This window comes from Sturnus vulgaris, chromosome 17 (assembly GCF_052056855.1).
Source record: "Sturnus vulgaris isolate bStuVul1 chromosome 17, bStuVul1.hap1, whole genome shotgun sequence".
Taxonomy (NCBI): Eukaryota; Metazoa; Chordata; class Aves; order Passeriformes; family Sturnidae; genus Sturnus; species Sturnus vulgaris.
The window spans coordinates 13298725-13326515 of NC_142259.1; the positions used below are offsets into that span (position 1 = coordinate 13298725).

The following is a 27791-nucleotide window of genomic DNA, read 5'->3' on the forward strand; positions in this document are numbered from 1 at the left end:
TTTTGCAAAACACCAAGTCTATATTTATATCCACATGTAATAATATACTCAACTAAAGTGAAATACATCATAAATTAAATGAGTAATGTGTGCCTGCTGCTTGCCAACTTCCGGTTCCAACAATTAAAATAGAACAAAATGGAATGAAATAAATACATTTTTTTTAAAAAAAAGGAAAAAAAAAAGGAAAAAAAAATCAACAATTTGTACCTCTATATATGCACTGTTATTTCCAAAGGAACATACAAAACCAGTAGTATCCCAATAGTTAATACTGATGGGCAAAGTGTGGTGGTGCTGCCATGGAATGGAGTCTTCAGGTCCATTTTATCCATTCCAACCCCCCCCAAAAAAAAAAAAAAAGCCTTGAGGGAAACTGTACCAGCATGAAGGGGAGATTAAAAAACAAACAAGCCTTAGGTCTGTTTGCTGCAACACGTTTAAAAAGCAGCTCTGCCCCATGTGGCACAGGCAGAGCAGCTCCAGCCATGCACCCTCTCCAGGACAGGGGAGAGATCACACACAAAAATAGATTAACCCTTTTCCAAGTGAATTCAACTTCAAAAAATAGCCTATAAAAGTGCAAAACTAGGAAAACAAAAATCTAGATTATGTACATATGGCTCAGCTTATGAACAGGAAAACAGGTCAATAGTGTACAATTTCCTGATACACAGCACTTCATTCCATTGCCAGTTTACAGAGACATTAAAAACCAGTCCCATTTACAGGAACTAAGACAACTGGAACATCTCAAGTTGCATAATGAAAAAAACAAGAGTTTCTAAGTTTTACTATTTTACATTTGCTGAAGGAGGGAAGAGAGAAGAACAAACAGTGCAAAATATTTAATTGTTTTGTTTTACTAAAATATATGGAAGTCAAAGCCAGGTACAGAAGGAATTAACTCTTAACTACAACTTCATGAGAAGAAATGAGGAAGGCAAGTCAAAATATGCAACAGTTCTGCTTTACTGGCTGGTAACTGGCCATCTTCCCTTTACAAAAATTAAACTGCATGTGCATTAGAAAAAACTCTTGTTGTCTTCACAAAAAAAATAAAAGGAGATATTCTCCCATTTACAGGTTATTTCTCACTCATTTTCAACACCCAGTAGATGCTAAAACTTGACATCAAGAAGCTTCCAAGCACACTCAAGTAGGCTCCAGCACAGCCACATCCCTTTTGAAGTATGGAGAACCCAAATTCATATTTCAAGGCTGTTGTTTGACACTTTACAGCTTTGGACAAAGGTGCAAAGGAGTTTGTTTGTTTGTTTTTTTCCCTCTAAATGTGACTGTGTGGAGCTTAGTACAGAACCAAACATCTGAAACATAGAGATTATTATTGTTTCTCAAGCAAGTCCCAGGGATTTTCTGTCTGGATGGTGGCAGAGGTGTTTTTAAGCAGCTTCTCTGAAGAACTGCAACCAATGCCAAGAGAAGAATCCAACCAACACTTCAGGAAATCCCAAATGTCAAGTATTGCCTCATGCTTGCATTTCAAAGCATGCTGGAAAGAACCCCAGAGCAGCAGAGCCCTCCAGCACGTCCTGGTCCTCACCCAGCCAAGGCAGATCAGTGTCAGCACCGTTGCTTTAATGTTCACAACATTTATAAACTGGACAGTTTCAGACAGTTTATTTGCAACTTTAAAAAAAAAAAAAAAAAAAGAACATAGTTCAACAAGGGGGAAAAAAAAAAAAAAACCAACAGATGAGAAACTTTCACTTTTATGAAAAAGGAGCATTACGCCAACAGGATTTTCAACTTCAATATTTACAGTTTACCTGAGGTGCAACGATATATATTCTTTCCAAGAGAAACTCTTCAGCAGCTCTCAAGTATGTAAAAATAGAACTCCTACCTAATATTTGGTCAATTAATTCTAATGAAAAATACTCAAAAGTCAAGGTCAAGATATACATTCTCCACACACCTTCATAACCCAACTGTTTAGACTACTTTGTATGGCTATTTGGTACAAAATGTTAAAAGAACCAATATTATAAAACTGTAGTGTTTCTATATACAGTACAATCACAGCTTAGTTCAGTAGCTTTCACCATTTTCTCTTCCTCAGGGGATGAACTGCATGTATAACTCCATGGAATATGCACTTGTGTCCTTAGACCTAAGGGGAAAAAAAAGAGGAATAAATATTAAGTTTGTGTTATTAAGTTATACAGGTCTAAAATAGTATAGCACAGGTTTTGTTATGAAGAGTGTCTTTATAACAAAGGGAATTGCTTCTACTTCCTTGCTAAAGAATTGATATTGCCATGGAAGTCTGGATTGCCAGCTTTTATCTGGCAAATAAGGTCTACTTTGGAAGATGCTCAGCCCCAAGAAGAATTTCAGGCATGAAATCAAGTTAAAAACACAACCAGAACGTCTGTGCTTAGTAGGGGGACAGTAAGAGCAGTAAGAGTAGAAAAATACCAAGAAATGAAAGTGTTTTAGAAGTTGTCAACTCCATGTCAGATAGCTCTGCTCCCAAAATCTTTCCATAAAAATCCTGTGTGCTGGCCCAGGTGCTAGAGCATTCCTGAAATATTGTCCTTAAGAGGGAAAGGATCTGTAGTTGTGGGTTAGAAAAAGGCAAACAGATCCATTTATTTCCAGTCCTACAGAGCACTCGTGTGCTGAGCAGTGAGGGCTGCTCAGGTCCCAGCTGCAGCCCTGGGGAGCTCCCAGGGTACAGGCTGCAGCCTTCCCTCGAGCTTCCCCTCTGCTAAACACAGGGAAAAACACCTGGAATAACCTCTGGATGACAAGAGAAGCTGCCCAGGAGCTCCCCCTTCCCTCTGGACTCAGCCACCCCAGGGCTGAGGTGGTTTGAGGAGTCCTGATGCTGAGCAGGGGCACAGAGCCCAACCAACACAACCCCCCAGGACCACAGGAGGGTCACAGAGGTGACACCTGCCCTCAGCTCTGCCTCTCCACATCTCCCTCCCCAGCCTCAAGCACTGACTGAACTTCGACTTCCTGACTTCACTTTGACTTCCACTAACCACTTCCCTCTGGAATTATAACTAATTAATAGATTTATCTAGCATTACCCTCCCATTTCTCTTCAAAAAGGAGCATCCTCTACCTATCAAACAAACCATTATCACTACTGCAAACTATCAGTGCTGCCAGCCCAGCTTTTGGTGATTTTATGAGGAGGAGGAAATTTTGATCTTTTTTTTTTTTCAGGCTCAGACTTTCACAAGCTCTCCTCATGCTGTGCAGGAACCTTTGATGCCACCAGTACTTCATGCAACATTTAAGGAACAATTAGTTCAGAGGTTTGTTTACCATTCTTGAGTGATTCAGTTCTTCTTGTCACTGGGTCTGAAGGGTGTGTTCCCCACGAAGGGCTCATAACTTCTCTTCTGCAGCAGACTGCTGGGTAAGTGTTGGTATGACACTGATCTCTTTCCTAGAAAAAAAAAAAAATTCATTTTAGGGAGTTAGCATGATTTCTCAGCTCTACATTAGCATCCAAATACAAATCATCTCACAATCAGGCCTCGAGAATATAGACATTCCTATTATATGAAATTCAGGATCAAGAATAAATACAAGGAGAACTAAAAGATAATTTAACAACTTTGTGCGAAGTTTTATCCAAATCATGTCCAGCTCCATATTTTACTCATTTTATTTTCAAGAAAGAAATGTCTTTGCTTAACTCATCCCACAGCACAGGCCTCACCTAAGGAAGTCTAAGTCCTAATATCTTAAGTCCTTAATACCAAATTCAGTTCCTGTATTTGTTCAAAAAGTGGATTTTTCAATGAGTACTTGAGAGGGAAACTGAAGATACTTCATTGCTGCCACCATGGATTACATGGAACCCGTGACACTTTAAAGAGTGTTAATACACATTTACTTGCAGACCTTTGTTAAGCAATTTTCAGTCTGGTATTCAGGTAGTTTTGTGTTTATCTGAGACCATTAATTCAGATTTATATATCTGAAATCAATGCCTGTTCCATATTAAGTCTTACTGGCTTAGGCAAGCAGTCAAAAACACTTCATAAAATTAAGGCAAAAAGTCCAGGATCATTACTCCCACAGGATCCAAAAAGCCCAACTGCCATCCATATTCCATGAATGCAGCATTGAAAAAAAAAAAAAAAAAAAAACTCACTAGCTTTAATTAAATTAAAATGGCACAGCTAAATTAATATTTCAACAGGATCCACGGAGCCATTGGAGTGTGTCACGAGCAATTGTCTTTAATTTGCAGCCTCTGCCAAATCAATCAACCAACAGGTTATCCTTGATAACATGTTGCCACTGCAAAGGCAACTAATTTGAGAATAACACAAACTGAGTGGTTTCAGAATGTTTCTGTCTCTTCAGGGCAACACGGGATGGCAAAGCTTACAAGCAATAAGGGAAGGCATCATGCTTTAATCAAGTTTGCCAAGTGGAACATATTCTCCTGACAACTTGATCCAGCATTTAACATGAGACACAACATGTTCGGGGCACCTCAAGGAGGTTGCCACAAGGCACAAGGGCTCTCAGAAGGAGGTTTTGACATCGTGGTTTATTAAAAAAAAAAAAAAAAAATCAGCAAGGTTCAGGAGGGAGAGAGGGCAGAAAGCTGCAGGTCTGCACCTGCACAGCTCTGCAGGTGGAATCACACAACGCAGCTCCAGGAAAGTCTATAGAGAAACTGACTGTTTCAGATTTTGAACGGAAAAAAAATCCCCCACAATAAAATTCTAACACTCAGAGGTTGCTTGGCTGTTACCCCATACTCTTCTCAGTAACTATCAAGGTTTGGGTTGGGTAATTCTAAGCAAATTGGTTGAAAAACAGAGAAATTACCCTTACAAACCTACATCTTCTTGCTCAGGGCTTTTATAGAATACAAAAACCCAGTAGAGGGAGGCTTGTTTCAGAATCTTTCCAATGGAGGTAACAGCCATAAAAAGTTGCTTTTCTCGCCCTGAGCCAGCACCGGGTAATGAACAATGAAATCCTCATTTCCATGACAACAATGGTGTCAAATTAGCTGCAGCCACAGTTCTGAGAGCTCTAAATAACAAAAATCAGCGAGAAGTTCTTGACTGCAGGGCAGTGTCTCCAGGCTGGCACCGAGGAAGAGGAAGCAAAGCCCAGCACGGAGATTTCTCTGGCACGGGTGGAGCCTCCAAAGGGAGAAGCAGGTGGATTCCAGTGAAGTCATTGTTTAAAAACAGAGCTGCCCTGGCTCACGCTGCTGGCACTTCCCATCCCTGCACTCACGGATCCCTCTGTGCAGCTCATCCTCTCACATCACCAGAAATTAAAGGACAACGACAACCTGGTGTTCCTGGCCAGCCCTGTGCAGAAGGCACTGCCCATTCTGCATTTCTCACAGCAATTCAGGGCACACAGACAAAGCTCTGCACGAAACCAGGAATTATTAACCCCATTTCCACACCCCTCCAGTGACTCAGCTGTGGTGCTTTTCCTTCTCCACTCCCTGCCCAGCCTGGGCACACAACTGTGACACTTTTCCTCACCTTTCCCTATAACCCACTAGGCAAGCCTGAATATTTATATATAAACATAAATTATTTATATGTGATATATTTTCGAAGCCCACAACCTTAAAACAAGCAAGCAAAAACCAAATACATTTTGTGAGCAAATACTTTTTTTTTTTTTTTGCCTCAAAACTAAATGTGGATTCGGTATTTGCAGTTTGTTCTGACCTGAGGGAACACACCCTGCTTGTTACCATCCCAGACGACTTCAGAGAAGCAACTTTACTGCTCCCAGAGAATGGGAGCATTCAGAGTTCAGGAACTTCACAGACTGTAAGACTACACAGCCCACACAAGCTATTCATTTTTATAATGGGATCTTCGTCTCAAAATTCAAAGTCCTGTATTTGTAGCTAAGTCCATGCTGACCTCAGCTTCAAGTCATAAATACCACCTTCTACAAATAGTCAGACAACTGCTTAAATACCACCCAGCATTTTTCATCTCTGCCTCCTGCTGACTGTTTGAAAATGTTGACCAAGGACAAAACACAAAAAACACGTATTTTATAGAAGCACCAAAGTTCTCCCAATACAGCACAAATCATTTATCTCTGCTAGGCCCAGAAGTTTCCAAAGAACATTACTACACCGTAATTAGAATAGCAGAAATCTGTTGTCTTAACAAGGTATTCTGTTCCCATTACAAGTCAAATATTTAAAAAAAGCCCCATTGAAGAGCAGAAGTCTAAGATTTAAATCAGTTTTATGATCTGCAATACATCCTTTTCTGCTCCTGAAGGGAACAATTGTCCATGGCAGCTTTGGGGGTTTTTTGGGAAGTTTTATTAACATTCCAGATGGTCCAAGACTTCTGGCACATTAAGCAGAAAGGCTCATTCCATATCCTGGATTAGTCAACATGTCTGGAGTGGTCTGATGAGCAAACAATACATGTTTGCCATCAGAAACCCACGGCAGAGAGGAAGGGGGAACTTGAAGAACTTCAGATCCCTCTTTAAAATTCAGCCCTTCCACACCTAATTCCCCAATCAGCTGAAGCTGGATTTTAAGTTTAAAATCCAGGCACTGACTGGACTGGGTGAAATGCTAAGTACAGCTGTATTTCCAACATTTCAAGGTGGACACACACCGATTTATACCCTTTCCCCTTGCAGTGCAGTGGTGTAGGAGGAGGAAGGAGGGACTGTACCTTCTCCTGTCGAGCTGGTGACTTGGCCATTGCTAGATCCACAAGAACCATAAGGTGGTCCCGAGCTGTATGGCTCGTAAGGTTTGAGAGCAGTCAATACATTGGGAGGATCAGCATCATCTGCACTGAGGAGCCCTTGTTTGGTTGGCAGAACAGAGGATGCAGGTTTGGTGCGAGGGAATTCCTGAGGTAGCAGATTTGCATATCTGTTTGCAACACGAAATCTGCTCATTTCGTATCTCCTGTAATTAGCCAGAGGAGAGTCCAGGTGCTCCACAGCTACCAGAGAGGGTTTCATCCGTTTGGAAGAGGTTTCTCCATAGTCCAGAGTTGCATTGCTCCCAGATTTACTACAGAGATAGTCTCTGCCCCGGTGGCAGGGCCAGCCAGGTTCATTGAGGTGAGACTCGAGAGCCCCATTCATGGTGCTGCTGATCAGACCAGACTGAGTCACTGGGGTACCCAGAGCTTTGATTTTATAGTCAGATCTTTTTACTCTGTCCAGTACTGGAGAGATACTGAAACTGGAGTGCACTTCTTCTTGCTGAGGTTGTCTGTAGTTGTTTGCCTGAGCTCCAACATTACTTTGCTGTTTATGAAACTTGAGGTTACTCGGGGCTGTACTGCTCGACTCGCTCCCGGAGAAGAGAGGGGCTTTGTTCTGTGGAGGGGCACATTGCTTGGCTTTCCCTGCCTGCAGTGGTTTTTGCTGGGGGTTTGTGGAAGCCTTGTTTTTATTGGGATGGAGAGGCAGAGGGGGCACATCCTTGCCCAGCAGGGCTGGTGGGCAGCCTGTGCGCCGGGCCTTGGCCACGGCCTTGCTCCTGTAGCCGTTCTTGTTAACCGTGTCAGGGTTGTACTTGTGCATCAGCCTCTGGTGCATCATGAGGACCTCGGGGTAAAATGTCCTGTAGGTACAGAAGGGGCAGGTGCTGGGGGCCAGCAGGCCTCTGCTTGCAACCACTGAACATTCCTGGGAAGTCTTACTGGATAAGTCCAAGGGCTGCTCGTGACAGTCCACGACAGGTCTGCGTTTGTAGTTCTCAGTGCATTCTTGCATATTGTTCACATTTTTCCCACCAATAAAAGCACAGATATACTGGACATCATCTTCCTCTGATGCCACAGAAGCCTTTCTCTCTCTTTTAGGCTGAGATTCCTTACTTTCCTTCTCAGCCTTCAGTTTTTCCGGGTAAGGAGCAGGCACGTTCTCAGGTATTTGATTCAAGCTGCTACAAACAGAACCTTTGTTCGATTCCCTGGAATTGTTCTTTACTTTTAAAAAGACTGTGCTGCCTATTGCATTGCTCAAGGAAAGAACTTCCTTTTGCTGCTTGGCAGGTGGGCAGCTCTCAGCATCTTTGGCACCATCAAAAAGCCTCTTCAGATTTTTGGTTTCTGGAGCAGCATCAGCAGCCAGCGACAGCGCGGTCTCCTGACCCCGCAGGGAACCTTTGCTGTCACCCTTCCCATCAGCTGCGCCGTCACCGTGCCTGTCCTTGTGGTGTCTCTCTAAATGATACCTCAGGGAAGTTTTCTGGGCTGCTGCATACTCACAGAATTCACATTTGTACGGCTTTTCACCTGCAACACAGATTTATCGGTAAGTAAGTCTGAGATTTGAAGCCTCGATCACAAGCACAAGGGAATATTGTGGACTCTGAAACACTAAAACTGATTTTTCTCACCCCTTCCACACACTCCTAAGTCCCAAACTCATTTAAAACATTTAAACAACGTATCTTAATGCTTTTACTAACTACAGTGACCTCTTCTGGCTGTGCTGGGATGTTTCCACACTCTGGCCAGGGATGGAGATGGGAGCTGGACGTGTTTGGCAGAGAAAAGCAAGGAGTGGAACTCTGAGTGACCCCGGCAAGATGCAGCCCTTGATCACCCCACAAGTGTCCTGTTCCCAGCACAAACGGGACAGCTCAGCTGCACACAGAGCTGCTCCCCAAAAAAACACACAGGGAGGGCTTGTCTGGCTATGCAGAACAAGGAGTTGAGTTGAAAATGAGACTCAGCTTTTCCCCAGGTAGCAGCAGCTGGCAGACAACCAACCTAACACTTGAGAAATTGGCTGGTTTTTAAATTAAAACCAAACCTTTGGAACTTTTGCTACACTGCTGAAAGTAGAAAAAAATTAAAACTTTAAAAATATATAGATTTAACAATACTTAATGTAATTAGCATTCAAAAATACACTTAAGTAAATAATTGAAATAAGTTTTAATTGCAATTACTTAATTTTGTTTATAATTAGAGAATCAGAAACTTTATAATTAGAAACTTTATTCTTACTACCAGCAATTTTGAAGGCAGTTTCTGTTTTTCATAAGCAAAATCCAACATTCTATCCAAGTAGATTCAGCAGATTTCCCTCCCCTCCCAGAAAGGTGCAGCCCCATTTACCTGTATGAGTTCTGAGATGAATATTGAGGTAATAATTGGAGCGAAAATACTTTCCACAGTAGCTGCATTCTCTGGAGGTTCCAAGGGTTTTAACTTTTGTTCTTTCCAAACTGTCTTCATTTTTATCTTTGGGAGAAAATACAGGCAAATTATGAAGAGCAAATGCAAATTTGTGAACAGTAAACAGACAGTCTTGTTTAATACTGTAACTGTCTTTTTAAATAATAAACATGAAATTATGAACTGCTGGCAAATTCTACACTCTGCAAGTAACTTTTGCTCTGTTTTGTTGCACTTTGAGTAAAAAGAGCACAAGAGTTAAAAAGGTTTCTGTCCAGAACACTCTGGTTTGTGACAGTGACCAAGGAGCCCAGAGAACAAACAAGATGCAAAAGAAGATTCAAAGAAGAAGAAAAAAGTTCTTTTTATCGACCTACAGGACCCTGATGGAGAATGGCCCATCTCAAATATTCCCACAGGTTATAAACTGTATTATTTTATTAAAGGGAATGCTGGAATCAGTCTGAGTGGGATGATTCAGCCTAAAAATGTGCTCTGTGCACACCAGCCAAACACAGAGAGGTGGGGAAGGAAGGCAAATACACTTTTTCTTTGAGATTAATTGTAATAATGATATTATTTATGTGCTAATCAATAGAATGTCTGTAGAGAGACACTCCTGAGATTGGATGAGGAATATTTCCTATAAACTCCTGAGATTGGATGAGGAATATTTCCTATAAACTCCTGAGATTGGATGAGGAATATTTCCTATAAACTCCTGAGATTGGATGAGGAATATTTCCTATAAACTCCTGAGATTGGATGAGGAATATTTCCTATAAACTCCTGAGATTGGATGAGGAAAATTTCCTATAAACTCCTGAGATTTGATGAGCAGTATTTCACTGTATTAACACGGAGTCAGGCAGTGCCGGGGTGTCCCAATGGGTGCTCTGGGTATTCCAGGAACAAATCCAGGGATGTCCAAGCTGCTGGTGCAGAGGCAGGAGGTGCCACAGGAGGGCGGCAGGGACAGAGGAATGGCAGAGAATTCACCCAAACACCAGCAGCAGCCACAGAGACTGCGCTGAGCTCCCTCTGAAAATCCAGACAGCTCCACTCAACAGCCACGGCAAGGCTGACTGCAACACGAGGAGGAAGGAGACCTCTGGTGTGACTAAGAAATCGGATATATAATAGACTCCAAAGAGTTCTTTGAGGTTCCTGCCTGTTGGAAAGTTTCTGTGCTGGAAATGCTGCTCATGGCTCAGCCCTATTGAGTTTAAACAAACAGCTCGTGTCTCCAGAGCTGTGACTCAGCAGCTCACACCAGAATCTGCTCTGCTTTAGGATAAGGCGCTGAGAAACAAAATAAGCAACTTCACATTAGGTAATCGTTTCATTCCTTTGTTCCTGCAGGCAAAATAAAGGGCTGCACATTACCAGAAATGGCAAAGTCAGGCCTGTGTGGGTGCCAGGACATTCTGTACGTCGTGTCTTGCCCTGAGATTATGCAAGTGTCTGTTCTTTAAAGCCGGCTGGAAGCATGTCACACCGAGAACGGCAGATTAGCTGCGAGACTTTCTGCCAGGCCTTTTGTCCCCTGACATGCAATCTTTTTCAATTAAGGAATCATTCGGTATCACTTGCTTTTCTAAGACACTGTGACATGCAGAATTAATCCTGGGTGATGCACAGATGGAGCCCATCCATGCTGTCAGCAATCCTTCCAGGCAGAGGAGTTAAATATACACCTCTCTTACATACAGGTCCACATATTAACAGCCTGTGTCCTTACACAAATGATTCAAACGTGCTGGTTCTGACATTTAGGCTTTGAAATTACTCTTCAAAACGAACACTGAATTTGCAGTTAGACAGAAAAAAGTTTTAAACTATTCTTTACTTCTCAGAACCTTAAAAACTGCTGGTGTCAAGCACTGAAGATTTTTTGCCCTTTCTAGATAAAGGGGGGAAGTAAGTGAAACTGCAATTATTTCTTATAAAATACTCTTTGTAAAAACATGTGCTGGATGAGAAGGGATATGGAACACTCCAAAGCATCCAGTAAAGTTAGAGATAAGGGCTGAGTAAATAGGGATTTTTTTCCGATTGTTCAACTCATTGTTAAGAAATCTACTTCAATGACTCCAGTAACTGTAAGAAGCCCCAACACAACTTCAAAGACCTCAAAATGGCAGCATCCAAACCTTCCTCACCCTCCTGTTTTTTTCTGTTCCCTTTCCCCCACCACAACATTCCCGAGCTAGTTTTTTTAACATTTCCTATCACATTCTGAAAAGATAACAGAAAAGCACGACGCATTCTTTGACCCTAAGGAGTTCCTAAACAACTCTCAATAACAGCCACTCCAAACTGAAGTGCTCCCATGCTACTCACCTAAATGAACAGTTTCTGGAAGCCCATCTTCAGAGCCATCCTCAGAGCCTCCTTCCATCCTCTCTGCTGCCCCGTTCTCCTCCAGGTTGGCAATGATATCGGCACAGTAGGTCCTGGCAGCACCGGAGGTCTCTCCATCACCCCGCCGGTCCCTCTTGTGCACTCTGGAGTGAAGGACCAGCTGGTGGTATGTCCTGAAGGCTTTCCCACACTCAGAGCAGTGGGTTGGCTTCTCTTTGTTCTGGGATGATTTAGAATCCATCTCCATAGAAGGCACTTCACCAGCGGGATGTTTCAGTTTGTCCTGGGTTAAGTTACCATTCCCTGTGAAACTGCTGTTTTTATTTACCTTTGACTTCCCTGTAGTTTCAGCCTGGCTACCTTTATTTGCATTCCAAATTTCACAGAGTTCTTCTTTATCTGAAGATGACTCATCATTGTCTGTACTTCCTTCTTGCCCTGGTTCTTTAATTTGCCCGTGGCCAACTGCAATTTTACCTTTGGTAGCCAGCTGCCATGCTTGATACGTGGTGAAAGGATCCAGCTCAGCGATCCACTTTGCCAGTTTCTGCAGTTTGTCCTTTTCTGGAACTGAATTTGGTCTTAAATTCAAGAATTGGAAAAATTCCTGGTTTTGAGATGTTTCTTCTGCATCGATTTCAGCAGTCACTTGGGGGCTTTCACCATTGGGAACTGATTCTTTGGTGTGCACTTTACTGTGCTCAATTAGAGTCTCTTTATTGTGAAATAGGAAACCACAGACCATACAAATTTTGTAAGGTGACGTTACGTTTTCACTTACGTGCTCCTGCACCACCTCATTTATTGTTATGGGCCCTTCAGAACCTTGTTGGTGCTTGTTTCTAGAACCAGGTTTTCCAGTGTGCGTTCTCATGTGATTTTTGAGGAACCACGGCTCTTTAAATCTTCGCCCACAAACATTACACCAATAGGTGAAGGAATCTTTATGCTTTTTCATGTGCGCCTCGATGTCAAAAGCTTTATCAAAAGTTTGCCCACAAACTTTACAGCTCAGTTCTTCACTGTCCTGCTCGTTGCTGGGTGAAGGGGAGCTGGTCCTTACCTGACATTTATCCAGAGGACTGAGATATTCTGCCTCCACCCTGAGCACGGCGGGCTCGCACAGCGTGGGCCTGTGCTGAGTTAACACGTGCTTGCCCAGCTCCTCGGGGTGCTTAAAAGTCTCATCACAGAACATGCAGTCCAGGGGCATGCAGCCCTCAGCCTGCAGCAGGAATTTCTCCTGCAGGCTTTTGTAGGAGATGGTGTTGGTTCCTTTGATGGTCATGGAGGCGTCGCTGGTCTCCATCTGGGCACCCACGGCGCTGGCGATTCCCTCGGGTCCGTCCATGTATGCCAGGAGGGGCTGCGTGGGCATCTTTCCTCCCTGCTGCTCCCTTTTACATCTCTCAGTGGCAGCCTGCACTTCTCTGGGGGTGCTCCCTGATCACAGTAAGGACACTTGTGGAGTTCTCCAACATGTGCTTAACAAGTCTGCTCAGCTGGAAAACCTTTGCCAGAAAAATGAAATTTTTTTGTTTGTTTTTTTATTTTTTTTTTCCACCAGCAAAAAAATTATTTCTTCTTCAGCTTTATGTGCTTTCACACATCCCCGTAAATGTATCCAAAGGCTCGCTCAGTGATGGGATGAGGTTGGGTTTTTTTAATTGTTTCTTCAGATTTTTCAAGTCTACAGATACAGTCAGTTGCACTTAGTTTTGTTGCACAAATATTTCAAATAGTTGCATTGGGTAAAATACACTCAAGGCCAAGTTCAGTGCCACAAAGAAACTCCAGCACCTGGGAAAGAAAGAAAAGAGTTAGTCAGATTTTTCAGAAGTATTGTCTCCCAAACAATGAAAATATTAGGGCTGAGCACCATCGAGTGCTTCAGAACAAAGCACATTTTTAAGAGCCAACGAGGGATAGGTAGAAAGCACCTGGGTCACTTTTCTCCCTGCCACAGTTGAAATAATTTGCTTTTGAACATCCCTCTGTCTACAACTGTTATTTCTTTGCAACACTTGGTCCCTTCTAAACCTGCTCTTCCCAGTTATATAAAGCTGCTGAAACCATATTTCAGTGCACTCCTGAATTCATAACAAACGCAGGAGCCCAAGTAACCCTCCCTTGAACCTGGAAAATCACAGCACAACTTCACTTGTATGTCCTCTAAAGGCTGTTAAGCAAAAGGTTGTTTGTTTTGTCGGGGTTTTTTTGTTGTTTTTTTTTTTTAAGATCAGACAGCTTGGAAACATCTTTTATAGTTCTGGTACACAGGGAGTGTCAGCACAAATCTTTGCATTAAGAACCATCCACCAGTCCCACTACTCAAAGCTTTCCCTATTACTCACACATTTACAATGGGCTCTACAATATAAGAACATCTCAAAATTTTGTATGAATTAATGCTGTTTCTTGAATAGTGGTTTAGTATTTAAATCATCCAAGAGTCCAACTATTACGTAATAAAAACAAAATTCTTCTACTTTAGAAGCGGCACAAAACAAAAAAATGATTTATTGATTATACTCACAAAGGAAGGTTTCAGATTTCACAAGGCTAAAAAGTGTTATAATATAGTTAATCACAACTCCAATTTAACTCTAAGTCTAACGAGTTATAATGCCTGCTAGCAGCAAGTCATGGGCCACCACTTTGGGCTGATAAATTCCAATTTTGTGGAGTTCAGGACTCCAGTTGATGAAATTTTAGGGTGAAGTCTAGCAAACTAATACAAGACAAATATAAACTGCAGACGAATCATTCTGAGACATTTCCAAATAAAGTAATAACTAATGAAAAGAATTCATTCAAAATCTGACTCAAACTTTGGCAAATTATTTCCTAAGAGCCAGCTGGCCAGTGACCACATGACTTAAATTAATATGCCCCAAAACACATTATGTTCTGTAACTCTTAGAGCAGAAAACACAGCATGGATACTGGGAGTTTAAAATTCACCTCCATTTCCACCTCTGCCTTGCTTTTATATGGAAAAAAATGAAGCATTTTGTTAAATTTGACCCAAAGACAGGACAATTGAACCACAGCCAACAGGCTGTTGGGTTTCCATGATAAAGATGATTATCAGATGACTCTCAGCTATTTCTGATCAGAGCTGGTTGGACAGAAAAAAATGGTGTTGAGGCATGAAATCTTAAAACCATTTCAACAGAAATCAGCCCAGGCAAGAGAAGGAGCTGGGGAAGGAAAGCTCAGCACACACTGGCAGGAGTCATGGATCCAACATCTCAAACACTTCATCCACTTCCTGTAGCCTTGCCCTGAGAACACTCCTTGCTTTTAATTTGAGAAGTCAGCACCTCCTTTCCCATCATGCAGACCACAAGATCCTGGGGCCTAATAAACATGGGGTAAAAATAGAAAATAAAATAGAAAATAAAACACCACTACACCAGAATGCCAGTAACAGGAGAAAATTATTGTTGCCAGCTGCCTGCCTTTCATTTTTTTTCCTGTTTTTCCCAAGCTTCGAGTCACTTCACTGCTCAGTCCTCTAACCCAGGTTTACACAATCAGCACAATTCATTATATCAAGAATTTTCTAGGGTTTTTTATCCCAAATTGTTTCAGGCCTAGGCCAAAGACTTACCCCACATGAAACACAAATGCAGGGTAAGGTGTAAGAGAGGGGTGTAAGAGAGAACAAATCACTGCTGATGGCGACAGAACCTGGATTTTCTGCAGCCAAAGTCTCTTTCTGAACTACGCCCTTTATCCCCACTTTCAGTTGTATCTCTGCCATGATTAACACTTCCTCTCTGCAGAATGAATCCAAAATCTCCTCTAATAGGCACGTTCAGGCTGTGGGTGACACTTCTGCTTCTACTGCAGCTTTTGCCTTTCTCCCTTCCCCCACTGCCCATAGCAACTGAAGGAGCCAGAACCAAAGTCTGAAGCTCAAGTATTCAAAAAACTTTTTCCCTTTTGTAAAACATCAGGTAAACACGTATCAAAGGCTGCTGGTTAGCATGTTTTACACTTCATGTTTCAACTTGCCTTTTTGTTCTATTTCTACTGGAGTTTTAAGAGGTATTTTTTAACTAACATGCTACAGCAAAGCTCAGTGAGTATCTGCCTGAAAATAAATTTGAAATAAAAAAATGAAAAAAAAAAAAATCCAGGCAAGATTTAAAAAAAGTGGAAGAAATTTAAGAGTAGAGTGCATTTGCTTTCAGAGCCATAGGGAAGTGCTGTACAGGAAGAAGTGCAAAATCATGCTCGAGAGGCCAGAGGCATTTCTGGGGCATGAAGGCAGATCCAAAGGGCAGTGCCTGAAGTGCCACAAAGTGAACTGCTGGGATTCATCAGCCACTGCTTCCTTGCTCATGTCTACAAACAGAAAAAGCCAATTAAGGTTTGTCAGGCTCCCACTTTGTGGCACTACAACAAACACACAATAGAGCAACAAGAATGAAGTCACTGGGGAAAGCAAACAGAGGAGAAGCAGCAAAATAAAATCCACCCTCAGTGCCCTGTCCTTGGTGGCACTGTGGGCTGAGCTGAGGGAGACGAGAGCTCATGGGCCACCACACATGGCCCTACACAAACCCAGCCCAGGATAAAACAACACTGGGACACCACAGCTCCGGGGTTTTTTTAAGAATTTAAGCGACAGGCAAAGATCACATCTAAGGAAGGCCCCAAGGTTGGCCACTGATGGGTGAAAAATCCACCTCAATCAATCAATCAATCAATAACGTGTTGTCTGATAAGTCTCTGGAAACAGGGCTGCTTCAATCCCATCTCAGCTGTCTGGTGAACAAAACCCGTCCTCCCAACCACACAGAGTGCACAACCAGCACCTGAGTCACGACAGGAGCTCAACAGGAGCCTGGGGCCGGTTTTGGTGGCTATCAATAGGTTTGAATCCCTTTGGACACTTCACCAGAGCACTCTGCACCCTCCACCAAGTGGTGCTGGCTGCTCAGTGCTCACTGCTTTTCACAGAGGCTCTGAACAGTTCTAAGAATCAGCCACAGCTCCTCCTCCAGGCAGCACTGCAAACAGAGCAAGATATTCCTGTTCCAGGAATCTGAAATGCCTCTTTGCAGCTCCTGCTCTTGGATACACAGGAGAGAGAGCACCTACAGAGTGGGGAAAAAACTGCAGGTAGCGTTTCTGCAGGAAAGTGCAGATGCAACTAGACAGGAATGTATTTCAACTGAGAAGAAAGAATACGAGTTCTGGAGTCAGGAGGTGAGTTAGAAAGCTCCAGTCTCATTCTGTATCTGGTGATTACACATTCACTCTGATTAGATCCATGGCTTTTACAAGTAGGCAGATTTTATGCTCTTGCTGTTCAGACAAGTCAACACATGCCAGAACTACAACCCAAATATCCCCACCAGGATTTTATCCATTAGAAACAAACCTTTCTTCCTACTGAAGATAGTATGCCTTGGATTTGAGGACCAAAAATGCTGATTAATTACATTCCTGTTATTCAAAACCCTGTAGCCAGCAGGAAAACTGTCCAGAGTTGACTCAATTCTGTTGCTTCCTTGGAAAAGTGGACAACCTGCAACAACTGTGACTGTGGCTGAAGCTCTGTGCAGGAGCTCAACAAATAAAATACAGTACCTGCATTTCTTCTGCCTTCTTTCACTTTCAGAAGACAAAAGGACACATCAGTATCAGAGATACTGAGTAAAGGAACAGAACAAAACAGGAAATCCTTCCTTCCAACAGCTGAAAAGCGATAAACTCGCTACACATGAACTCAAGGTTGAAAATAAAGAACGATCTATTCCCCTTACAAAGAAAGCCAAGAAATGCCACTTGTGACTCCCCTGTCCCTCCTGCCCAGCCCAGGGCCCACAGGTTCCAGGGGCTGCTCCCAGGGGAGTGAGCAGGGCAGGAGGAACTGGCACAGCTGCCCTGGACTTCTCCTGGAGTCACCAACTCATCTCAGTTCCACCTAGTGCACTTGAAACAACTAGAAATATATTTCAGCTGAGAAGAAAGAATAAAACTACTGGAGAAGTTTTAGCCTGAGCATTCAGCAAACTTCAGCTCACAAATGAGTCATCCCTGGCTGAGTATTATAGCAGGTTCACAGCAATACATATTATATTTATAAACACCACAAAACAGCCATAAAGATTCCACGGGACAGATGAGAACATCTTGTTTTCATTGCACTTGCCACAGAACCTAAGAACCACACCAAAACCCTGCTGCATATAAATGGATTATTAAAACAGAGAAAAGTTTAATTAAGTGCCTGTAGAGAAATTTAATTTATTTTTATTAAATTACACAACCCAAGACAACATATTACAGTCTTGAAGATTTCTTTGGGAAATGACCTATCAGGAGTAATTTTATTGCATTTCTACTTCCTGCATTTCAAAATTTCCATGAATATGTAATAAAAACTCTAGACACACCTTTCGGAGAATAGCAAAGTCTAACCATTGAATTTCCCATTTTAAACACATTACAGAGGCACTGGGAATAAAAGTTGCATGGCAAGTCTCAGGATAAACAACTATTCTTTGTTAATTCTGCGCTGCAAAACTATTGTTAAACTGTTAAAAGCAACCTGGAACAATTACAGAAGTTCAAGTAGTTGCTGCAACACTTTGTGAAAAAGAGAAGTGAAAAAACTCAGAGAGTTACAGCCAAATCCAGGACACTAAAGTTACTTTTCTTCTCTGGCAGATAAAAATTCAGACACAACTACCTCAACAAACCCCTATTCTCAAATTCAAGGCCAGCAGCAAAATTACCACTGCTTAGCTGAGCAGCTTCTTCCAGCTGCTGCAAATCAACCACCTTAACTTTCCTTGGGTCTTTAGGACTTGAGAAACTCGCACACAACTCTCATTTCCATTTCAAGCCTACAGTTTTCCTCACGTTTCAAGACATTTCAGGGTATTAAGAGTCATTTGACATGAACTGTTCTTTCCTCTTGGTGTGTTTATGCCCCAGAACAGATTGCTGGTAAATAGATTTTACACTGCTGATTGCTCATTGGAAATCACAAGATTAACACCTTCTTTTAATTCAAATTTCAAAGAATTACTGTAATTGTTCCAGTCCTACCTAACGACCACAGATAAAACAAACCAGTTAACATCACTTTTAACAACACCTCACTAAGACCACAAATAAAAACTACCTTATGTATGTTATCTATTTTATCTGGGCACAGCTGTATTCAGGTGTAACACTGATCACAGGCAGAGCAGCTCTTGCATAAATAAATACAACTTCAAACCCTCAAATAAAACCTGAGCTGAGGCTGAACTTAAAACTTATTTAGAACCTTTTTTAAAATATATATATATATGTATAATTGCATGAAGTTGTAGGTGTGGTGCAGCTGCCTTAAAGTTAAGCACAAAGAGCACCCTAAAATAGTTCCTAACAATATTTAGGAATTCTAGATTTTGGGATGCCCCTCCAGTGTCCTGGCTGAGTGTCTGCCTAAACCACCAGTGACCCCCAGCTCTGTGCTGGGAGCAGTTCTGGTGTACCCTGGCATTCCTAAGCACCACACTTAGTCACAAAGTGAAGCCAAGTGTCACCGTGAGGTTCTCACTCACCAACTGTCCCAAAAGGTGAGTCAGATTTCCAAAATCCACGGCGTGAAATGTCGGGTTTGTCTCTGCAGGTAGCAGGGGTTGATGGCGGAGCTTCCTCCCTGTCACACACAGCCAGGAGGGGTTTCCTCCCCAGGCACACATCTATCTGCCGCCCCAAGCTCAGGCAGGAACAGTCCCTCGTTTTAGGGAACATGATGCAGTATTTGCTCCACAGACCATGACCTTATTTCTCAAAGAATACAAGTGTCCCTCGCCCACGAGCCAAGTGACAACACTGGAAAGTTACAAAAGCGCAGCCCAGATCAAACCTGATTTTTCAGGCCAGCACAGAAGCCAAGAATTATTCCTGATTGCTGGGCACTCTGCTGCTTTCTAGGGAGTGAAAGAGCTACTCCCATCTTTAACAGCAGCTCATTTCACACAACTTCCCAGAGCATTGTTTGTTAGGGCAGGAGCACGTGAGTGATCCCTGTGCTGCTTCTCACCCACACCGAGCCCTTTATACCAAGTGTGCAAGCACAGAATCGTTTTTTAATACTTTGTTAACAGTTGGGCCTGATAAAGAACTAACACGAGCACTTGTAAAGGAAATGGAGATTCAGGGGGAGGAAGGGGAGGAAGAGAGTTGTTTGTTTCAGTTGCAGGAAAGATCAAAACGAAGATGTTCAGGTTGAAAAGAGAACATAAAAGATGACCCTAAACTGGAATTTCCACTCCCTCCATCTGCAAAATTTAAGTCCCTCTCTTCATCCTTCAGGCTTGAAGATTTCAAAGTTATCCTAAACTTCAACTCTTAGGAGGGTTTTCATGGCTTATCCTTTTTATCCTCTCTAAGAGAGACGCTCAGTTACAGTCCCTTCTAACAACACCACAGAGATTTCCAACACAATGATCCTAGAACAATTCACAAAAACACAAGCGGAGTGAGACATACACAGAATTCGAGACTGTTATTACCCAAGCATTTCTGCACACACACTTCAGAAAGATTTTGTGTTGAAAGCCCTTTTGTAGTCAGATAAAACAGACACACATGCGAGTCATTTTCCCCCTGAAGTCTCGCAAACAGGATTTTAATCACCAGTGGAAAATAACTCATAGTTAATAATGAACAATATTAGGAAAACTCCCTCCCCCCATCTCAGACATCTATACTAATAAAAACAAAGGATATCCTCTTTCTCTAAAAAACCTTTTCCTGTGGAGTCCCTTTTTCTTGAAGGCTATATGTCTACCAGGGTTTTGGCAGAGGATGGATGAGCTGAGTGTGTCTCCTCAGAGAACTGAATGCCTCTTCTATCAAAAGATGCAATTAGGCCTTTTAGAGCAGGGAACGTATAAGCTTGCAGCATTTTGCACATGTTTTTCCTCCACTGAGCAAGAGCAAATATAAAAGAGACTAATTCTTGGCATTAAAGGAGGAAGCATTACAAGTATTGACTTTTAAAGTTCAGAAGGACTGCTCAAACTGACAGATTTTTTTTTTCCCCTTTTCTCCCCTCTGATTATGAGAGAATTTCTCAGGAACCACAAAACCAAGGTGTACTTTAGCCAACAGAAGTGGCCAATAGCTGTTGTAGAAAAGCTGAAAGACACAAGAATAATCCTATTTTAAATAAGTCTGGGACACATTTCACCACTGCTGTAGGATGATGCAACTTCATTAAATCAAGAAGTTACATGCACTTAAACTGGCAATGACCCCTTACCTCACAAAACAGTTTATTGTTCTCTCCACAGCAGGTAAAGGCTCTCGGTGGAATGAGTGATACATTTTTATTGTTGAGTCAGTCTCACCTTACACAGACTGCCTTGTATGTTTAGTCTTGGTTTTCATTTAAAAGAAGGTATTTTCAGAGACCTTAAAAGCAAATTTGACTTTTTTACTTCTTGGCAGAGGGATGCAAGGCCTCTCCAACAGCCACAACTACAAAGAAGTGGTAAATTCAGTTTACCAAATTAGACTTAATTCCTTATTACTCAAGAGCCAGGAGTTCCTCTGGAGCAATTACAGGCAAGTTGCATCCCTTTGGGCAGCATAGGTGAAATAACAGGAAAAGAGATTATTTTACTACTCCTCAATTTGAGAGAAGTGGTCACTTCTAAGGAGCTCCCTTTGTTAAGGCCATTAATGTGCCCTAGTGCTCTCACCTGGCTTCAAATCCGAATCCAACTCTCACCCAGCACAGCTCAAACTGCTGCCCCTTGGAAGAACAGAGCAATATCTGATCCCTGTCCTCTGCAGCACACTTGGAAGTTGTCACTCTCAAACACAACCACAATTAGGTGCTTGAAAAAGGCAGTCTTGAAAGATGGAAGAAGACACAAAATCCAAGGAAAAGACTTTTCCTTATAGTTCCTCATCCCCTGGAGCAGCATCTGAAGGTACTAAAATAGAGAAGTGAGAGAAACAAACACTTCCAAAAGCTGCCTCCTTTCTCCCATGCAGGTGGGACATCTCCCAGAGACTGATGGAGACTTTTTAATTCCCCAGCCTTCCATTATCCTTTAGGGTTAGGCTGCAGGGATGTGTGTGAGGACGTGTCCAACAGCCTGGGCTGCACAGGGCCAAGCTGGCCTGAAAAGCAGAGGCAGCATCTGAAAGAAACTGAGTTTTCTAACAGGCAACTTCAGATTCCAATTTTACCAGCAAAAGAACAACAACAACAACAAAAAAAAAAAGTTAGAAACGAACAGGAAAGGTCAACAGAAATTGAGGCTTCTCTGGGCCACTTTTACATCCATTTTCCTTACACTGTACCAAACATCAGTCCCTGGTGCAAATCTATGCAAATCTAATTTGTTTTTTTCCTGAGTACCAAAAGAAAGAACCCCCAGGATTTCACCCACCCAGCTCTCTACTATCACAATAAAAGAACACAAAGGCCTCAGTTTCCCTGATGCAGCTCAATCAGAGGCAAACTGCACTCCCTTTATTACAGTGAGAAATGCAAGTGTACCTATTGCGCATAAACAAACTCAGACTTTGATACTTTTAGTTACATAAAATCTGCAGCACATAGAAAAGCACCATCCAGTCAATTATTCACTTCTGCCTGGATGGTTTTCTGCTCCAATCTTAAGTCACCCTGATCTACATAGATTTCCCTGCATATTCTACCCACATTTCCTCTTGTACTTTCTTTAGAAATCCTCAAGGCATCCTGATAAGCAATTCCCTCTCATTGTGTCTCCAAACACGTATGTCACCTATATCTTTTAATTTTAAACTTATTTTTCCCAGCATGTACACTGTTCTACTTGGAAACTGCAAAGTCTGCTCTTATCACACTGTTTAAAAAAAAAAAAAATGAGGAAGAATCAAGAGTGCTAGATTTATGATAAGCTATAAACTATGCTCTGACCAAAGTCATATGATTATAACAGTAGAAGTTTTAATGTATTTTTTTCCCATTGACATACACCCACGTTTGGCATAAACAAGCTTCATCAGCAACAAAAGGAGATTATTTGGCAATTTCACTGAAGAAAAAAAAAAAAGTTGATTTCTAAAAGCAAATTATTTCAAGAGAGCAACTTTCTGTTTGGAAGTACATAAAAACCTAGGTAAGTTTAGGCTGAAAAAGGCTTTTTTTTCAATCCTAAAATACAACATGTGTTGAGAATCTTACATAGCTTGGTCATATCCTTTTCCTTACTTTTGCATTCAGTTGCAAATCTCTTGTGGAATGAGTCACATCTCTCTCAAAGCACGCATACAGTAGTCAGCAGAATCCCCTCAGCACATTCATGCACCAGGAAGAAAAACTTTTTTGTTCCTAAAGTCACCTTAAGAAACGCGGGGGGGGGTGGGGGGGGGTCATCAGAAATGGCCCCAAGTCGGTTAAAAGTTAAAAGCAACTTGCAAATAATGCAGATATGAGATGTGGGAAGGCTCTGAGGGGGGCTGGAAATGCAGAGTGTCCCCAGTGAGAGCTGAGCTGGCACATGGCAGCCCTGCTGCAACCCAAAGGCTCCTCCTGCTATATTTAAAGACAATACCTCAACAGTTAAGTATTACAACATTTGAAGTGAGATAAATAAGCATAAGACACAGGCAAATATCCTTGGTTATTTAATCATCCTGAAAGCAGCGTGGAAGTGTGAGGCTGAGTTCAAAGGTCAAACTCTTCTTTCAGCTTCTTGCAAAGAAAAGAAAGCTCAGCCCATTTTACCTTGGGGAAAGGGGGGCTGCTCTTTCCATATGCCAGCATTTCATAACACAGGAAAGAGGGAGTGTATTTACATATACACTGCATGGAATCTTTGCCTAGGACAATGCATTCCAAATCAAGATTCAGGTTAGAAAGAGCTGGGACAACAAAAAGTCCCAAAGAACAAAGGGAAGTTAAAATGTACCTAGCAGTTTCCCCAGAGCTTCTTTATTGCAAACTCTCAGATTTTTTCTGTAACTAAAAGTTTACTGTAATCACTGTTTTGAAAGTCTAAGTGAAAGCCACAGTTCCCTTTTAAAATAATTTCCCCCTGATCACAGTAGTAACTTAGCACTTTGTATAAAATATGGTATTAATCTATCAGCATAGTTCCAAATGAAAATACAGTGGTAAGAGGAGATACTTCTGAAGGTTAGAAATAAGTGCTCAAAAAGGAATTTTTGGAGTGTGATCTAATGAAAGGGGAAACCAGAATCAAGTAGCCTTTTGTGTAAGACAGTCTGATAAAAAGGTGCTAAAGTTTATTATCTTCCTCTCTTTCTAGCCCTACCCTAAATCTTGCTCTCCCCACCCCTCCACCAAGACAAAGCAAAACCAAAAAAACATTATTCACTTATAGAGGAAAAGAAAGAAATCCTCTTAATGCAAAGCCTGGCAGCCATTCTCTAAAGACTACTTAATATGAAACTTTGTTTACAAGACACCAATATAGCCTCCTTACCACACTCAAAACCAGAAAACATCCACTTATTTAAAGAAATGCTTTTTCTATTTTGATCAACAAGGACGTCGGTATTCATTTTAATTTTAAATTCGGCCCCAACAGTGCCATAAGAATGTTTGAAACTCATCTATGATATGCACTGTTTGAGAATGTTTAAACAAAGGAAGTAGGAAAAGCCTTAAAATACACAGCAAAACTTAATGGCTTCAATTTTTAAATATAGCCTGATTGCAGCATGGCAAAATTATTCTCTTATGCTCACAGTCAGCCTTCAGAAAGAATAAGTGCAGTCAGTGGAGTAATTTGTCCCACTGGAAATTCTGTATAAAACATCTACCTAAAATAAACAAGGCTTCGCAGCAAGAATCGTCAGTTGCCATTAAGGACACACCTTAAAGTTCTTACCACACAGTAACTAAACAAGTACAAACTAGTGGGGACTGTTTGCTACTTTTGTCTTAAAAGTTAATGAGATCAATTCACTCCTCAGTATCAGATCCTCAGATCATTTTCTGCAAAATGCAGCAGACAAACAACCCCCAAAACACGACCAATCCAGCCTTTTGAGTGGCTGATGTGTTATCAGCAAAGCCTGAGCTTCTTGCAAAGGCGAAGAGAAATACTCACATTTAAACCTGACACCACGGAACAGTAAAAGGTAAAACGCTGAAGTGCTCAGAATCTGGAGCTCTGGTACTGGAAGGCAGCTGTTGTTCCCCTGCCTTTTCTTTTGTTGTGCTTAATCTCATGTCAAGTCATTCAACCAACTCCAAAGCGATGAAGACATAATTGAACAACCTTAACTAAAAACTGATCTACTGTTCCTCAACTGCCATCTATGCTGTTTAAAGATTAAAAAAGGCTAACTTACGAAAAAAAAAAAAAAAGAATCCACAGAATTTAAATCAGCAACTCTGGTGCATGCTGAAGAGTTGCTTGGCTGAAGGCCAAGCCAATCAATAATCACTGTTAATAACCATGGTTCTAAAGTTATTTGTTTTTCATATTCACCACCCTGAAAAACTTAAAAGGCAAAACTTGAAAACTCAGATCTTGATTTCAGGAAAGAGCTGTGAGATCGAAAATCCAAGTATTCTGCTCAGCATGACGAGATTGCTCATTAAAAAAAAAACACGTTGCAGAACGATCAGTGATCACAAAGCCACATTCCTGCTACAGACCTTAAAATATTGACTCAGTTACAGAACTAGTAAAGGGGAAGAAAAAAAAAACCCTCCTCCACCCTCTCCCTCTTCCCTCCCCCTCTGCCAAAGAATGCAGTTTATCCTACTTATTTGCAACTGTCCTTTTCTATTATCCAAGGAAAGGCTGAAACCTCAGTGTGGACATCCCAAATTAAAGTCTTAGTCGTATTCCCAAACCTCCAGTTAGTAAGAGCTCCTAAGAGCAATAAAACATGGCGTTAAAGCATTTGCAAGCCATTGTCATAGCCCTGTGCTCTGCTACCTTTGCAGCCACAGAACCAGCCCCCACCAAGCATGGAAGCGTTGGTCAGCAAGTCAATGCCTGCTATTCAACTTGTAGTTAGGCGTTTTATTTCTGTGTCTTCCAGATCATATCACCCCTGCATTTCACGGCCTAATAAAATGTGAAGAATGATATGCTCCCTTCTCTCTCCCCCCCTCCCTCCCTCCCTCCATCTGAAACTGCGTTATTTCCCTCTCTTCTTTTTCACACATTCTTACAAAAACTTCCCTTTTCACATACTTCTATAAGAAAATATTTCACTGCAGCTATACTTCAGTTCCTATTTCTATTTTCGATTTTCACTAGATTCTTCTGCTCCTGCCTCCCCCTCAAACCCACTGGTAGAAACTGATGTAGTTTTAAAGCTCTCAAGGTCATTTCAAAAATTAAAAAAAAAAAAAAGTTGCCTTAAAAAAACCCTTTAAACACACAATCCCTCTAAACTAAACCCTTTTCACATTCAAACGCCTTTCATCAGCAGATCAATAACCCAACAGAAAGATTTTTGTTCCCCAGCACTTCAAAACTATTACACTTCAATTCAAATACTTACTGGGAGTCACACAGCACATTTTATGGGATAGCTCATTAGAGAACGTACAGACCTTACTTTGGGTGCAGGTTTTCTGTGTGGGAGACAAGCAAACAAACAAAAAAAGCCCCACACCCCAAAACAGAAAGTCCAGGGGGCATCACGGAACAGGAATGAAATCCAATCTCTGGATATTCTAGAATTTTATTGTCCTCGCCTGGCAACCTCTTTTGTTGCTTAAGAAGTCAGTTGAGGCTTATTTATTTATTTTCTAAACTTCCTATTCCCCTTTTAAAAAAAAAAAAAAAAAAAAAATCAGAAACACGATGCTAAAGAAATGATCGGGAAAGCTTTGGTCTTTGAAAGACAAAGGTAAATGAAACAAAAACTGGCAAAACGGATCAATAAACTTTTCATTAACAACCTCTCCCCCCCCCCCGCCCTCCGCCCCATGAGCCACTTACTACAAATCCTTCTTCCAGGAACATCTTTGACTCACAAAGAAATAGTCTGCTGTCGCTGCACACCCCCACCCCGGCCGAGAGCAGCCCCCGGGCCCGGCCCGGCGCCTCGGGGCGGCCCCGCCACCCCCCAGGTGTTGGATGGCAGCGGCCCCGGCCGGGGGCGCCAGGGGAGGGGGCGGCGGCAGCGCCAGAGCGGGGCCAGCCCCAACTTTGGGTGGGAGGGAGCTGGGCAAAGGCTCCGAGCTCCGGGCTCCGACCGCCACCGCCCGCCCCGCGCCGGGGAGGGGACGGAGGGGAGGGGGCGGCGGAGGGGCCGCTACCTGCGGCCGTGGCCGCACACACCTGGACCTTCCTCCGCCCCCCCCGCCGCCCTTCCTCCTCCTCCTGCTGAACCCCACGGCCGCCGGGACACCGCGGGGAAAGGAGGGGAGGGGCTCTAAGCCCCGCTTCAAACCGGGCCGGGGGGCAGAGCTGCGCCCCAAACCCTTCAGACATCCCGGCGGCGGCGCAGCGGCCCCCCCGCGCTCACTCGCACAACCGGCCCCTCACGGCAGAGGCCGCCCGAGGGACGGGGCTGCGCCTGCCGCAGGTGCCCCCCGGGGGGGTGGGAAGGTGGGGGAAGGTGAGGAGGAGGAGGAGGGGGCCCGAAGCCCCCGGCAGGTGCCCCCCAGCCCTGCCTCACCTGAGCCGAGGCGCCGCGGGGGAGCGGCCGCGCCGCGCTCGGGGCACTGTTTGTAAACGGCTCCGCGGCAGCTGTTGCTCGGGCAGCCCCGGGCCACGCCCCGGACACGCCCCCCGCGGGGAACACGCCCAGACGGGGGCGGAGCCATCGCCGCAGCGCCTTTCACTCACCACCGGCCACGCCCCCCACGGCCACGCCCCCGCGCTGGCCACGCCCCCTCCCCTCAGACAGGACAAGGAGCGATGGACGCGGAGCGAACACGAGCCCGCGGAGCCGCGCAAATGTGGTCACAGCCAGCACACCTCACACATCGGAGCGCTGATCTTTGTGTCCTCCGCCGTCACCGCGGACATGGTGACCCCAGCCCTTCCCGCCGTGTGCCTGCAGCCCCGAGCGCTCGGGGATGGGCCTGGCACACATCAAGGAGGAGCGCGACAGAACACGCAGATTTACTGTGGAAGTTGCCCCAAAAAAGCCAAGGATTCATCTATTTTTTATGTTGTTCAAACACCCAGCTGGTCTCTCTGCTCCAGAGGCATGGACACTACAGAGGAACCCAGTGCAGCACAAAAAGACTTAAAATCCCTTTCTGAGTTTCCCACTTGGCACTGAGGAGGTTTTTAG

General features: G+C 43.0%; 1 protein-coding gene across 4 annotated transcripts; it reads right to left on the reverse strand.

Moving 5' to 3' along the window:
- Nucleotides 1-27271, reverse strand: ZNF217 (zinc finger protein 217). Of its 4 annotated transcripts, none has more exons than XM_014876101.2 (6): nt 27168-27271; nt 11505-13325; nt 9102-9227; nt 6687-8270; nt 3304-3427; nt 1-2134 (listed from the first exon to the last, which is right to left on the reverse strand). In XM_014876101.2, exons 2-5 carry the CDS (start codon nt 12901-12903, stop codon nt 3318-3320), a joined length of 3219 nt encoding a protein of 1072 aa, XP_014731587.1. In that variant the 5' UTR covers nt 12904-13325; nt 27168-27271; the 3' UTR covers nt 1-2134; nt 3304-3317. The 4 variants fall into 4 exon arrangements, with proteins under 4 accessions (XP_014731587.1, XP_088031243.1, XP_088031244.1 ...); XM_088175117.1 differs by lacking the exon at nt 27168-27271 and adding an exon at nt 26486-26664; XM_088175118.1 differs by lacking the exon at nt 27168-27271 and adding an exon at nt 25469-25559.
- Nucleotides 27272-27791: the final 520 nt, after the last annotated feature.